We start from the raw sequence: 14,526 nt of genomic DNA, 5'->3' as shown, positions 1-14,526 counted from the left end.
ACGCATCTTGTTGTGGTGGGTGTGGCCTCGTATCATTGGGCTGAGGTTTCCGCCTCATGTGCGTGGAGACTTGGTCGGTCGTTCCGTCTCGCTTGGCTTGTTCAGTAGGGACTCGGTCGGTCGCTCCACCTTGTTGGCTTGCTCGGCGGGGACATGGTCGATCGCTTCGCTTGCTTGGCAGGGACTTGGTCGGCCGCTCCGCCTCGCTGGCTTGCTCGGCGGGGACATGGTCGGTCGCTCCACCTCGCTGGCTTGCTAGGCGGGGACTTCATCGGCCACTCCGTCTTGCTGGCTTGCTCGGCGGGGACTTGGTCGTATAGCCATAAAGTTTATGGGCTTTACAAAAAGTATTCAGCAAAGAGACCTTTATCGACGCTTTTTTTACCGAGATGTTTTTGCCAATGCGACACTCGGTAAAGACTTCGCTAAATGTAAAGACTTCTTCGCTAATTGTTCTGATGCACTCGGCAAAAAAAAAATTTGTCTCTACTGGTGTGTGTGGCCGAGGGGTTGGGCCTAGGTGCAAAGAATTTATTAAATTTTCACATAACTTTTTTGAATTTATTTCTGCTAGTTGTAGCTTAGAACCACCCGTGAAAATATACTTTTACCGACGGCAGTCACCCCCTAGTAAAAAGTTCTCTATTTCACTGGCCATCGATTTCACACTGGCCGATTCAACCAACCATCAGTAAGACACAGAGAACGGAACGCCGGTAGGCGAAAGATGAATTTCAATTCAGAGCGAGTTTGTTCGTGACGGGGGACAATCCAGGACTTGGCGAGCCACATCTTGCGCTGGTACTTGTAGTAGATAGCTTGGCAATCTCCACAACAATCCTGTCCATGGCGGCCTGAGGCAGGGACATGGGCACGGCGATGCCATCATCACCATTGGCGTTCTTGAATGGTAAGAGGAAGCTAACAAACCATGGCAACATGGGGCTACCGACACCCTCCGCCGGTCCGCCGTACACCGCCCTGCCCCACCCGAAGTCGAGATCGGCGAACTTGGCCTTTGTCACGTCTGACACCCCAAACGCGGTCTCAGACGGCATGACGAACCTCCGCCCGCGCAGCACCATGAGGTCCGCCGTCGACTGCATGTACTCGAAGTCCACCTCCTGTTTGGCCTTCTTCACAAGCTCCACTGCGTAGCTGAGGGGGTTGCTGCAGAGCTCACCGGCCGTCGATATGGCGACTGGGGTCGTGAACGCGTTGCCGTAGTAGCCAACGGGGATGCCGACGGCACCAACGGCTTGGGCACGGCCACGGGCGTCAACTGGGAACATCATCCGCATCTCCTCGTTGGGGTCCGGTGCAAGCGCTACCGTTCGGCACTTCCACAGCCACCCCACGACGACGTCGAACCTCGTGGCGCTCTTCTGCAGGTGCGCAGGGAGCTGGGCACGGATGGCGGCCACCTCGTGAGGCCCGAAGAAGATGCAGCGCTGCACTGTTTTGTCGAGCGTACCGATGATGGCGCCCTTGGCGTCAGGCGTCTCGTCAAGCTCGTGGTGCGGGAAACGCGGCCGTGGCGGGTCGCGTGCCTCAAGCACTTCGCGACGCCACACAGGCCGCACCGTAGGCGCCTGTGCACCCCGCGCCAGCTCCGCCACTGCACCCAGAAACTGGACCACTCCCTGCCCATCCACCATGGTGTGGTTCAACCGCAGGCCTAGGATGAAGCCACCGCACGCCAGCCGCGTCACCTACACGCACGTGCATGGTCCGGATCGGAGTTGCATACGATTCCATTCCATCTTGACTAGAAGAAGATCAATTGATCGAGCAGGCAAGGGTACGGCGTACCTGGAAGAGTAGCAGTGGGGAGTCTAGGATGGCGGAAGAGCCTTGCACATCGAAAATGAGCTCCGGCAAGCATGGGAACGGCGGCAGCAGCTGGCCCTGGCCGCCGCCAAACTGATCGAGGCGCACGTCGGCATCAGCTTCGGTGAACAGCACTCCCTCGCCGGTGCAATCCACGGCGAGCTTGCGCCCTTGAAGCTCTCTGAGCCGCCCAGCTAACGGGTAGTAGTCCACGAGAGCCTTGGCGAGGGCGCCACGGATGACCAGCGCGGGGTCCTTGCCGCGCATGGACTCCTTCCTCCCGTAGAATTGGATGATGGGGACGTGGACCCGCAGCCTGTCATGGTCGTCTATGTCCGACAACCGCTTCAGCTCCCGGGGTGTCAGCGATGCCGGAGGTACAAGCGAAGCCGCGCGGCGGCGCACTGCGAACCTCATCAGAGCTGCCTTCAAGCCAGCCATTATTGGATGCCGGAGCTAAACTGCAAGTCGATCAATATCACCAAGCACGTACGTACAGAGACCACTACTTGAGCTGAATGTCTGAGTGATATAAGACACAGAAGAACCGATCAGTTGACCCTCTTGTAGAGATGGCCAACCGGCCGCTCGGCCCGGGACCCGGTGAAGCCCGATCCGATTTGGGTCTGATCCGTCAAGCACGGTTAGAAACTAGGCTGGACCTTCCAAGCCCATGAGCTCGGTAGATACGGAAAAGTGAGCTGGTAAGCATGGTTTAATAAAAAAGCGGGTTTGGTGGGCTTAGCGGTAAACGGGTTGAACTGGGCTAGCACCTTAGGTTAGTTTTCTGTTCGAGTCTGACCTACTTATTCGTGTAATACCGGATCAAGCTCGTGTCGGGCTAAAAAACGTGCTTAGCTTTTGGGTTTTCGGGCCTCTTGTCTCGGGAAAAGCCAAATTTGCTGTCAAGCTCATGTGCTCTTCCGATGTGCCACATTTAGCGCGTAGCAGACAATAATTCATAGAATAGGAGGAAGAGTCGGCTGTTATGTACAGACAACCCCATGTACATCTCATCATTTGAGGAATCAATCAATCTTAGTTTGACTATATTTATAAACAATCATAAAGTCCTCTTTAGTAGGACTTTTTCTCTGCCAGCTCCAGCTTTGGCTCTGGCTCCTCTAAGAAAACAGTTTACTCTTTATTTTCAGAAAGAGCTATAGAAAAAGTACCGTGTTTGGTTAGAAATATAGCTTCTCCTGCACCTTCTTCTACGATGTAGTGCTGACGAAGAGAAAAATATGTGAGAGAAGCTGGTAGAAACTACTTTTTCTGGCTCCCTGTTGATTTTTTTTGGAGGAACTCCTCTCTATTTTCTAGAAAGTGTCCATCAAAAAGCTTCCTCTTTGGTAGATTTTAAGGAGCTGTTGGAGGAGCTCTACGAGGGCTCACATTTGAAAAAAAAAACCATTCTTACGTCCGCTGCTCTAACCATCCACCCAGATTTTAATTGTGCGCTGGTGTTGAGGTACCATGTCTAACAACAGAGACCGTCACAATATTAGACTAATTGAAGGAAGTATGCACAGATGCTAACGATAAAAGTCCACATCGTCGTCTCAATCTCATATCCTGGTGATGATTATTATCTATCTATCCACCATCGATCACGCAAGCAAGCCAAGTGCTCACTGTTGATCAATAATGCTAAGCGCGACGGCCCTCCTCTTCTTGCTCCTCCTCGTCTCTGTGATTGTTCTTCTTGTATCATCATATCATGGCAACAATAATACTGGAACGAAATCAAAGAAGAAGCGCCCTCCTGGCCCATGTCGACTCCCGTTCATCGGAAGCATCCACCACCTGCTCACCTCGCAGCCGCAGGCCACTCTCCGCGACCTGGCCCAGAAGCATGGCCCTGTGATGTACCTCCGGCTGGGCCAAGTGGACACCGTGGTGGTCTCGTCGCCGGCGGTCGCGCAGGTGGTGCTCCGTGACAAGGACATCAACTTCGCGTCGCGGCCGTACCTGCTCGCCACGGAGATCATCGGCTACGACGGCCATGACTTCGCCTTCGCTCCCTACGGGGCCTACTGGAGGGCGCTGCGCAAGCTGTGCACGCTGGAGCTCCTCAGCGCGCGCAAGGTGAGGCAGCTCGCGCCCATCAGGGACAGCGAGACCATGTCCCTCGTCACGGAGATCCGCCGCCGTTCCTGTGGCGCCCGCGGCGAGCCTGCAGCAGTCAACCTCGGCAGCCTGCTGGTCTCCTGTGCTAACAATATCACTGGGCTGGCGACCTTCGGAGACCGCTTCAGCAGCGAGCACAAGGCGAAATTCCTGTCAACGATGGCGGTCGTGCTGAGCAGCGGTTCCGGTTTCTGCGTCTCCGACCTCTTCCCGTCCATGCGGTTCCTGGACGTCGCCACTGGGATGCGACGCCGCCTGCAGGTGGCGCATGAGCAGCTCGACCAGGTGCTGGACCAGATCATCGAGGCGTGCGAGGCGAGGCAGAACATCAAGAATGCTGAGGCGGAAGACGACGATATTCTGAGCACCATGCTTAGAATCAAAGATGAGGAGGAGTTCGACTTCCCGTTCAACATCACACACATCAAGGCAGTCATCATTGTAAGTGTTCTTCGATCCAATCCCTTTCCTTTAAATGGAACCTTATAAATCAAAGATGAACCTCCTATCCTATATATGTAGGATTTATTCATAGGAGGCACCGAGACGACTTCGTCTGTAGCTGAGTGGGTCATGTCCGAGCTCATGAGAAACCCCGAAGCCATGGCCAAGGCCCAAGCAGAGGTTCGGCGAGCACTCGACAGCAAGAACCCAGGCGACCACGAGTCGCTCCTGGGCTCCCTGAGCTACACCGGCATGGTGATCAAGGAGACGATGAGGCTGCACCCGTCGCTCCCGCTCCTGCTTCCCCGCCTCTGCCGCGAGGACTGCGACGTCGGCGGGTTCGAGGTGCCCAAAGGAACCAGAGTGATCGTCAACTCGTGGGCGATGGCCAGAAGCCCAGAGCTTTGGGACGAAGCCGAGGAGTTCAGGCCCGAGAGGTTCGTGGCAAGCACGGCTGATTACAAGGGGACGCAGTTTGAGTACTTGCCGTTCGGCAGCGGGAGGAGGATGTGTCCTGGCATGGGCTTCGGACTGGTCACGTTAGAGCTCATCGTGGTGCGCCTCCTCTACTACTTCGACTGGAGCCTTCCAGCTGGGATCCGCGCCGAGGAGCTGGACATGGACACCACGGTTGGAGCGACAGCAAGGAGAACAAGACAGCTGCACCTTGTGGCGATGCCTTACGAGCAAGCCATGGAAATTTGAAGATTGGAGTCCGAACTGCGTTTCGTTCTTGGCATTGTGCCCCTGTCAAATAAGATTAAAACAGTCTTACTTATGATAAAAGCTTCCGACCTTAGTAACGATGTTGGTTGGATTCAACTTCTCACTTGAAAATGATGAACAGTTGCTCTGTTAATACTTTGCAAATGCTTAGTCGCTGCGACCTGATGCTCTTCCTAGTTTTGCGTCGTCTGTTGGTATATATACGGATCTTTGGCACGAACCTGAGCTCTACGGGATGCAAATGCTAGACCTGAGTTTAATGTATTGTTTGGTTGTAGCATTATAATTAACACAAATGTAAATAAATTAAAGCAGTTGACTTTATGGCATCACATACCATTTGGACTGATTTTTGTTGGAGTTGTTCTCTCGCTCGATCGGTCAAGGGACACGTAGGACCAACATATAAACAGTGATACCATTTCATCACTTATCTATACGGTGCTAAAGAATAATACAAAGCTTGTTCAATATCGGCTTTTTTGAATTATTAATTATTTATATGGGTCAGGTCTAGAGATGTCCAAACGGATCGCGCTTGTCGGGCGGCTCGAAACCCGGCACGACACGTAGTGAACCGGGCCCGTGCCGGCCCGGCCCGATCATCGGGCCTTGTCTGGACCGAAGGCGTGGCACGGCGGGTTAGGTCCGGCACGGCCCGATTTTATTTTTTTTTCTATTTTTTCATATAAATACATATATTATACTTGAATATAAAGTATAAAGCACAAGAAACAATTGTTTTTGTTGGTTATGTGGATGTAAATAAATGTTTAGAGCTAATAAATATAGTTTAAACCCTAAAAATACATACTTTTAGGATATTTTTATCATTTAAACGTCATTTGTTGTTATGGACCCGTTAGGCCCGTCGGGCTGTGGACCAGTCCGGCACGATTATTAACCTAGCGGGCCATGTCTGGGTCTCGCTTGGGGCCCGTGGGCCGGCACGGCACGGCCCGCTAGCCAATCCGGGCTGGACCGATACGGTCCTAATCCGTGCCGGGCCTAGCTGTGCTCAGGCTGGGCCGGCACGACCCGTTTGGATATCTACAGTAAGGTCTATAAAATGCTAAGGTCATTCTTGATAGTAGTTTCATCCTTATTAAATGGTGTACCATGTCGGCAATTTAAGATGATGTGGCAAGTAATTAATGAAGAAAGAGATAAAATAGCTTTTATAGGGATGAAACCGCGTCTACACTATTAGCTAGATATATTGTCTCATGCATGTGAAACCGCGTCGAATGAAACTCTCCGTTGTGAGAGACTGTTTCAACCAAAATTTCATTTCTTTTTTGATTATGTGGCATCTTGGAAATATAAATACGAAACTCACAGTAAGCCTAACAAATTCGAGTCCGAGTTTACAAGATTCGTCCATTTGCATATAAAGTTTCTAACCATTTGAAAACGAGAACCCGCCGGTCCCATGTTTTCTGCAATCTGCAGCAATGTGCAATCGTGCTGGAGAGCGTCCCAACTCCCCATCTAGGGATAAAAACGGGCGCGAATAAAATTATTTCCTCCGGTATTATTATTTTCTGTTTTTATCTAGTTTCGTTTTTACAGAAAAAATGGGAACGAGATGGAAACTAAAATGAAAATGGCTTAATGCTTTTCCGTTCGTATTTCCGAGATCCCGTTTTTTACCACGACATTTCCATTTTCCTGTTTCCTGTATCCCATTTTAGGCAACACAGAAAACAATATACAAAAAGTACCGCCTTAGTCCTACACTTGCTCAATCTATGATTCTCTATTCCTGTTTATTTGGGACTATGAATTAGCTTTATTGGATAATTTTGCTATGGTGTGAACATTTTTGGACTTTCTTGTGCAACTTGTGGTTGATAATTCTACTGTTTTTTTTTTGCATGTGAACTGTGATGCCTTTGAAACTGAAGTCTATGAACTATGATGGTTGTGATGGTCAGGTGGATTAGGACTTGCTTGTATAATCTTTGATCTTATCATGTTAGCATGTTACATACAACCTACAGAGTACTCCCTCTTGTCTTATGTATCCATAAGTTCGGGGTTGATGATTGATGAATGTTGACGGAAAAAAAGTGTTGCCTTTGTGTAAGTTGTTGGTCTTTTAAAAAAACTTATGTGTTTGTGCCAACTTGTAAACTTGTGAAGCGTGATTTATAGTGTATTAAAATTATAATATAGTAGTTTGTTGAGTGATGGTACAATATTGCATATTCCGGCCAAAGTTTCTGATTACCACCAGTTTTCGTTTCCCGGCTGTTTTCGTTCGATTTCATGCCTATCTGCTTCAACGTGCCGCCAGCTGCGGTGCTTTCCTCAAAGACCACGGGTTGGTTCCAACAACGGGAAAAAATTTGGTGTAGCCCAGATGCAAACCAAGGTGTTTGCAGCCTCCTTACAAAAAAAGGATACACACCACAGCAACAACAGTAACTAAAACATTATTCGGTGGACCTATAGATGAGACATATCCTCCTTTCGTAAGGTGCTACAAACACCTTGGTTTGCATCTGGGCTACACCAAATCTTTGGCCCAACAAATAGCCACCCCTCGTTTGTTTCTTCGATTTGCATCTGGGTTGCACCAAATCTTTTGCCCAACGAATGGCCACCCCTCGTTTAATTTGTTTCTTCATTGCGTTCATTCTAGCGCAGTTTGTTCGCTAGTCACAAATCACCATGAAAATGTAATGAGGCTCCCATCTGCTACGTTTGTCCTTTGCATATCCTAATCTAATACGTCCACAGCTGCCGGCCGGCTGCGAAGATCAATTAAAAAAGATGGTTATTGGAGTTGTGCTTTGACAAACATGATGTGACTTAGTGGGTGTTTGAATACACTAGAGATAACAGTTAGTGACTAAAATTAGTTGAGACATCTAAACATTAACACATGGTAAGATTGAAAAGAGTGTTAGCATCAAAGATACCAACTTATATAGTGACCTTCCTCTAAAAGTGTGTATGCAAGTTTACAATACTTGTAGGAGACATGCACTTAGACTTTTAAGGTCAAAATATCATTTGAAGGATAAGGTAAAAATACCAATTTTATCATCCCAAACCCTTGCATGAATCATGCAAGCCTTGCCAAGATCTTTTCCCAAATCATTAGCCTCGAGTCCATCAATAACTATCAATTGCCCCCAAAGTCTAGGCTCATGCGACATAATGGACAAATCCCCCTCCAATACTCGTCGGTGATAAATATACCTTTGGTCCTCATTGTTGCATTCAACGGGATCCAGTTTTAGCACCCTCAACTCATCCTCATTGCTAGCTTCTCTCTATCCAAAGAACCTAAGAGATTCCTCGATGCTCACATCTCTGACTTCAACATCCTCACATCCACACCTAAAAATATCTCAAATAGCATGTCATTAATATTCCAAGAAATACTACAATATACTCCAAAACTATTGTGATTCATCATTCTTATTATAATATGAGCGAACCTTACACCACCAAAAGGTAGTAAAGTACGAACATGGTGATGTGACTTCATGTGTGCCCATGAAGGTTAGGAAATAAAAACATTCGACCAATTCATTATGAAAGGCATCACAGCCAACACCTCGTGTAGAGGCTTTGTTGTGGGAACTTGCACAACAAGGGCACTAGTCAAAACCAACTACACTACTTACAAATTTGAAACCAACAATGACCTCATCAAGATCTATAATCCAAAAGGCATCACAATCCTTGCCTACACCATCAAACCTACCCCAAACCCATTTCCACTTAGTGAACCCTAGCCCTCGACCAACTTATGCACTCAAGTACCACCAGCTAAGATAGTGCCCAATGTAGCTGCTTGCAATGCTAATGTCTCAACTTCAGAGGGAGTACCCACACTTTAAGTCAGAAGTCGCAACAAAAAAAGAAAACAATCATCCTCTAACCAAATGGACTAGGAACTTACAAAATATTCTTACCTAAAATACAACCATACCTTCACTCTATTCTATGCTGCATGCTTTGCTACATGGATGCAACCACGCACATCATACAAAACTGCTTCAAAGAGCCCTTCACAACATTGTTGCATAAAGCAGACAGTCTCACCATCCTTGTTGGGGACTCGTTCTCAAATGCTATGAATTAAGAACAAGGCAACATAAAATGTTAAATGAAACTGTCCTTCGTCCAAGACCTATTATCCTCAAAGGAATAATGCTTCTTGGACGAAGGTTGATGAGAGTATTGTTACGAGGTTGAACCTTCGTAATAAACTTTCAATAAACATTATAAAGTAATATAAAATAAAAGGTATAAAATGGATGAATGAATCGCTGATGTATCATTTTATATTCATTAATATATAGAATCATTAAATACAATGATACCTATGCCTTGACAAAGGTTGTATTCCGAAAGATGCGATTGCAAATGCCGGAATCCGTGAACAGTAACGGAATACTGTTCACTATTTATAGGCACAGGACGCAGCCTGTGAGGAATTACAAGCATGCCCCTTATAAGAACTTACAACATTGACTCAGACCTTTATGGACTAAAAGGTCATTCTATCTTTAAGTCGGTTTGCAATGCCGAAGCTTTACGAAGAGGAACCTTCGGCTATCTTATACAAACAGCTTCATCCGAGGATCGCTTCTCTATATAAGACCTTCGGCGCCGAAGCGTAGACCCAACAGTAGCCCCTTTCGCGGTGCTAGATCGTTTTTCGTAACGAGCTTGATCCGTGAAAAAAGTTTCTTAAACTTCGGAGCGCCGAAGGTCTCAAAAACACCTTCCCTGAGCTCGTTGTCGAGAAACGATTCAATTTCCCTGTGCGTAGCGGCCCCACCTTGCAGAGTTACTGTTCGGTCTCTGCGGTCCACCGTACAGCGAGTGTGAGCGGGTGTCCGCCTGGTGTAAAACTTCTGGCGCTTCGCCTTCTTACCTGCGGCACTATATAAACAGACGAGTAGGTGTGAAGTTACCACAGCATTTACTGCTATTTGCACTGTTTTGCTGCCAAAATTTTTAACCACCGCCGAAGCTTGTCTGTCGGAATCAAACGAAGCTCCATCTTGAAACCTGCTTCGGAGGAGAAAAGTATTAAAGTTTCACAAGTTCATAGTTAAATGGCCAGAGTCCGCTCCACCGCCAGGGTTGAACGTGAGGGGGACGAAACGGAAGCTTCGGAGACTGTCCCTATCTCCGAAGCCATGCAACGATCCGGGCTAGTGACTTCGGAAAAGATTCCTATTGATGATGCAGAAAAAGCAATCGCTGAAGCAGAAGGAGAAGATGCTGAGGAAACTGACCCCGAAGATGATTATCACCTTGCCACACCAAGCAAACCCAGCCATTTGGACTTCGGGAAATCTACTGTTTCGAAGGCTGACTTGTCCAAGATGGTAAAGTCAGGCTATTTTACTGAAAATCAAAAGAAGCTATTACGCTTCGGGGGAGAAGAGACTACCCCAGAGCCGGAGAAAGATGAAATTGTTATTTTTAAAAGCTTCCTAAAGGCTGGGCTAAGATTCCCCCTTCATGGGATTATTGCAGAGATACTGAAGAACTTCGGAATTTATTTTCACCAGCTAACCCCTAACGCTATCGTTAGGCTCAGTGTTTATATCTGGGCACTCCGAAGCCAGGCGGTGGAACCGTTTGCTGACAGCTTTTGCCGAGTTCACGAACTGCACTATCAGACAAAGGCTAGAAAGGATGGATTACATGAGAATTTTGGTTGCTATAATTTTGCTTACCGGAAAACTACGAAGTATCCTGTGATTAGCTACCGAAGCAAATGGGCAGCAGGGTGGAAATCAGAATGGTTCTATGTTAAGGTTGATGATGATAAAGAAAAGCTTGTGCAAAGTCCACTGGAACTGACCTTCGGAGAAACTCGCCCCCAGTGCCACATGTTACCAGAGGGTCCAACTCAAAAAGCAATGTATGAATTCAAAATAATTGCAGAGAATATCAGTACAAGGGACCTGGTCCAGGAATTCTTGGCCTTCAAGGTTTTTCCTAGTGTAAAAGAGTGGGAAATGCCGAAGCTGGAGGGAGAGAAGAAAAAAGGTGAACTTGTACGTTTGCCTTACTACTTCAAATTTAAAAAATACTTTAAAACTCCCTGCCAAGAGTGGCTGGATACGATTGAAGTGATGTGCAACGAGATACTTGGCAATTATTCAAAAAAGGAAGATCAATTGATGACCGCAGCCTTCGGCACCCGTCCGAAACGAAGGCTGAATCGAGTGTTGGACGCCTTGGGTTTCGAATACCCAGACTACGAAGATCTGAACAAAGGTGCCAGGGGCCAAAAAAGGAAAAGGGTAACTGAAGCCTTAGATGAAGGTGAAAAAGAGCCAATAAAGAAGAAAATTCCAAAGAAAAAGAAAACTTCTTCTCCGAAGCAACAAATATCCGAAGCAGAAGAAACCCCTGCATCACCTTCTGCTGCTGTTGTTGAGGAAATTCTGAAGGTAATGACTGAATCCTTACCTGCGAAGCTAAGTCCACTGGGTCCTCAACTGACAAAGTTTTTTCAGAAGGACAAAGAGCCCGAGAAATCGAGGAAAACAATCAAGGCGAAGAAACAAAGAATCATTACCGTGACAGAGGTAATTGACAAAACGCCGCCAAGAGCTTCGGCCCAAAAAACACAAGCAAAAACACAAGCAGCAGCAGAGGGGGCAGATATTGAAATTGCACCTTCGGAGGCCGCAGCCGCCGAAGTTACCTCAGCTGAAGATTTGAATTTAGAGAGCACAATTGAACATATTGACCAAATGCTGCTAGACATGGCTGCAGAGGAAGCTGCCACTGCTGCCGAAGAAGCTGTGACCGCAGCGTTAAAGAAAGGAAAAGAAATTGCTGATGAAGCTTCGGAAAACGAAGTCTTTGCGTTCAAAAACTTAGTTGGAGAACATCTAACAAAAGCTGAAATAGAAGAGCTTAAAGAGTATGCCCAATCCTGTGGATACAAACCTGGGGCAGTCCTCTTCGGAGGCGTTGATGATGAGAAATTAGAGTGTATTCGGGACCAAACAGGGGCCAAAGTCGTCAGCACTCTGTCCAGGAGTATTGGATTCCCGAAGCTGGAAACAGACATCAGCCGCTACCGACGACAACATGTCGTTGGTAGTTTATTTTTCTCCAACTTCAAGGTGAATGACTTGTCCCTTAACTTTTATTGCTTCTAATAAAAACATGTCTGACGAAGGTTGTGTTTATGTAGAGTATGCTATTGAGCAAAGCCTTGCAAATGCAGCAAGATCTTGAAGATAAAAAGCATGAAGTTATAATTGGAAATTTGGAAAACAAAATAAAGGAGCAGTCAGATGCTTTTGAGAAAAAGAACTTTGAGCTCCAGGCAGCCGAAGGTTTACTGGCGGAAGCTGAAGCAAAAATATCAGAACTGAACACGAAGCTTCTCCGCCAGTCTGAGCAGTTCGAACAAGAAAAACAAGATCTCAATGCAAAGCTTGAAGCCGAAGCTCAGCAAAACTCGGATTTGAGAAAATTACTAACAAATCTTCAAGAAAAATGCCTTGAATTCAGCGACAAGTGTATTCAACAACTAAGGAAGATTTTCCACTCAGTTGGAGCCAGCAGCGAAAAATTTACCCCCTCAGCTGAAGATCTACAAAAAACCTTCGAACATATTGAGGGGGAGATTGACGAGCTCGACGAAGTCATAGCTGGGCATGGCGACTTCTGTGCCTGGGTGGCTTCTCGAGGAACTGCTGCAGCCTTCATGAAGGCTGGCTGTGATCATGGGAAAATTGTCAATAGGCCAAATTTTACTTTGTCACCATCAATCCTGGATGACATCCCTGATCTCGCCCGAAGCATCTCGAATCGATTTGTGAAAATGATATGGACAAAAGGTGGTCGAGAGAAAGCTGGAGACGAAGCTCGTAGCCACCTTGATCCAGTAAGAAATCATACCTTGTGCTTACCTTTTTCTGTAAACTTGATTTTGACTTCCAACAACCTTATTCGTGTAGGATGACGAGGCCGAAGCTGATGATCAAAAATAACGCCGAAACCGAAGCTCCTTGGAGATTTAGATAGTAGACTGCAGACAGTACTTGAAAAACTTTCGAGATAACTTTTGTACATGTAAACAAAAACTGATGTATGCTGTTCATACCTTGTAATATATCCTTAACCTTTCACTGATGTATGAGAAATGCTTTGATGTGGACGAAATTTCCTTTTTTGAGCCGAAGGCGAAAAAAAACACCTTCCCTTCTTTTCGTACGCAACGAAGCATAGAGAACAACATTTTCCTCTTTTCTCCGAAGCTCTCCTTCATAGAAAACAACATTTTCTTTTTTTTCTCTTCTTGCCGAAGCAACCATTTTATGCGATGAAGATGATTATCCTACATATGCCTAGATGAATGTTTATGAATGCAAATGCTATGATGTAATGTGATGTGCAAATGAATGGCCAAACACATATCCGAAGCCACATTCATAGCCATTATTTTCTTGAAAACAATCACACCTCAGCTCTGCATTCCCTTAGGAACGACTTTGGAGCTTCTTCGCCTTTACTTTTGGCGGAATCAGCGTTGACTTTTCGCTGTAAGCTCTGCATTCCCTTAGGAACGTCTTTGGAGCTTCTTCGCCTTTACTTTTGGCGGAATCAGCGTTGACTTTTCGCTGTAAGCTCTGCATTCCCTTAGGAACGTCTTTGGAGCTTCTTCGTTTTTACTTTTGGGGCACTCGATGGTGCACTCTCAGCTTTTACATTTACATTCTTTGGGGGATTTTGCTCTTATAAGACTAAAAAAGGAAATTACATATGTTGGCCCCATTAAAAACCTTTCTCCCCCTTGGGAAAGGAAAAGGGTGCCATGAAAGGAAAAAATAAAAAATATGAAAAATTACATCGAATTATACATAATATCGCCGAAGCTCATCCGCATTCCAAGATCTAGGAATGTCATTGCCGTCCATATCTTTCAATCTGTACGAACCGGGCCTTGACGAAGATACTACTAAGAAAGGCCCGTCCCATTTCAACTGCAATTTGCCCACTGTTTCCGGGTTGGCCACCCTCCGAAGCACCAAGTGCCCTGGCTCAATATTTTTTAGCCGAACCTTTCTATCCCGCCATTTGACTGTTTCAGCTTGATATTTATTAATATTCTCCACGGCCTGCAGTCTGATCCCTTCTAAAGCATCTTTTTCTATAGAATAAGTAGCTTCGGAATCTGATTCTGCCGAAGCTATTATCCTTATTGATCCGGCTTTAGCTTCTTCTGGAGTTATTGCTTCGTCACCGAATAACAACTTAAATGGAGTGAAACCTGTAGACCTTGATGTTGTCGTGTTGTGGCTCCACACCACTTTGGTTAGCTGATCTGGCCATTTTCCTCTAGGTTGATTGAAGATTAGCTTCATTATTCCTGTCATTGGCTCTTTCAAC

At 46.6% G+C, this 14,526-nt stretch overlaps 2 protein-coding genes across 2 annotated transcripts; one reads left to right on the top strand and one right to left on the bottom strand.

Annotated features, from left to right (window-relative positions):
* Positions 1–517: 517 nt before the first annotated feature.
* On the bottom strand, positions 518–2,368 carry LOC103652788 (benzyl alcohol O-benzoyltransferase). Its single transcript, XM_008679761.3, has 2 exons — positions 1,813–2,368; positions 518–1,712 (listed from the first exon to the last, which is right to left on the bottom strand). Exons 1-2 carry the CDS (start codon positions 2,269–2,271, stop codon positions 735–737), a joined length of 1,437 nt encoding a protein of 478 aa, XP_008677983.1. The 5' UTR covers positions 2,272–2,368; the 3' UTR covers positions 518–734.
* A 972-nt stretch (positions 2,369–3,340) lies between these two features.
* LOC103652787 (9-beta-pimara-7,15-diene oxidase) lies at positions 3,341–5,263 on the top strand. Its single transcript, XM_008679760.2, has 2 exons — positions 3,341–4,401; positions 4,483–5,263. The coding sequence occupies exons 1-2, from the start codon at positions 3,478–3,480 to the stop codon at positions 5,107–5,109; spliced, it is 1,551 nt and encodes a 516-aa protein (XP_008677982.1). The 5' UTR covers positions 3,341–3,477; the 3' UTR covers positions 5,110–5,263.
* The last annotated feature ends 9,263 nt before the right edge of the window (positions 5,264–14,526 follow it).

The sequence above is a fragment of the Zea mays genome, chromosome 4 (assembly GCF_902167145.1).
Source record: "Zea mays cultivar B73 chromosome 4, Zm-B73-REFERENCE-NAM-5.0, whole genome shotgun sequence".
In the NCBI taxonomy this organism is placed as follows: Eukaryota; Viridiplantae; Streptophyta; class Magnoliopsida; order Poales; family Poaceae; genus Zea; species Zea mays.
Note: the sequence above shows the minus strand (reverse complement) of the source record. Positions and strands in the feature narration are given on the sequence as shown.

What these genes read in the sequence shown, in the direction of transcription:
- LOC103652788 (XM_008679761.3), bottom strand. Translation starts at nt 2,271, where the DNA reads ATGGCTGGCTTGAAGGCAGCTCTGATGAGGTTCGCAGTGCGCCGCCGC. An exon ending in CCCCACTGCTACTCTTCCAG is followed by an intron (nt 1,713 to 1,812) that starts GTACGCCGTACC and finishes ACGTGCGTGTAG; the next exon opens with GTGACGCGGCTGGCGTGCGG.
- LOC103652787 (XM_008679760.2), top strand. Translation starts at nt 3,478, where the DNA reads ATGCTAAGCGCGACGGCCCTCCTCTTCTTGCTCCTCCTCGTCTCTGTG. An exon ending in ACATCAAGGCAGTCATCATT is followed by an intron (nt 4,402 to 4,482) that starts GTAAGTGTTCTT and finishes CTATATATGTAG; the next exon opens with GATTTATTCATAGGAGGCAC.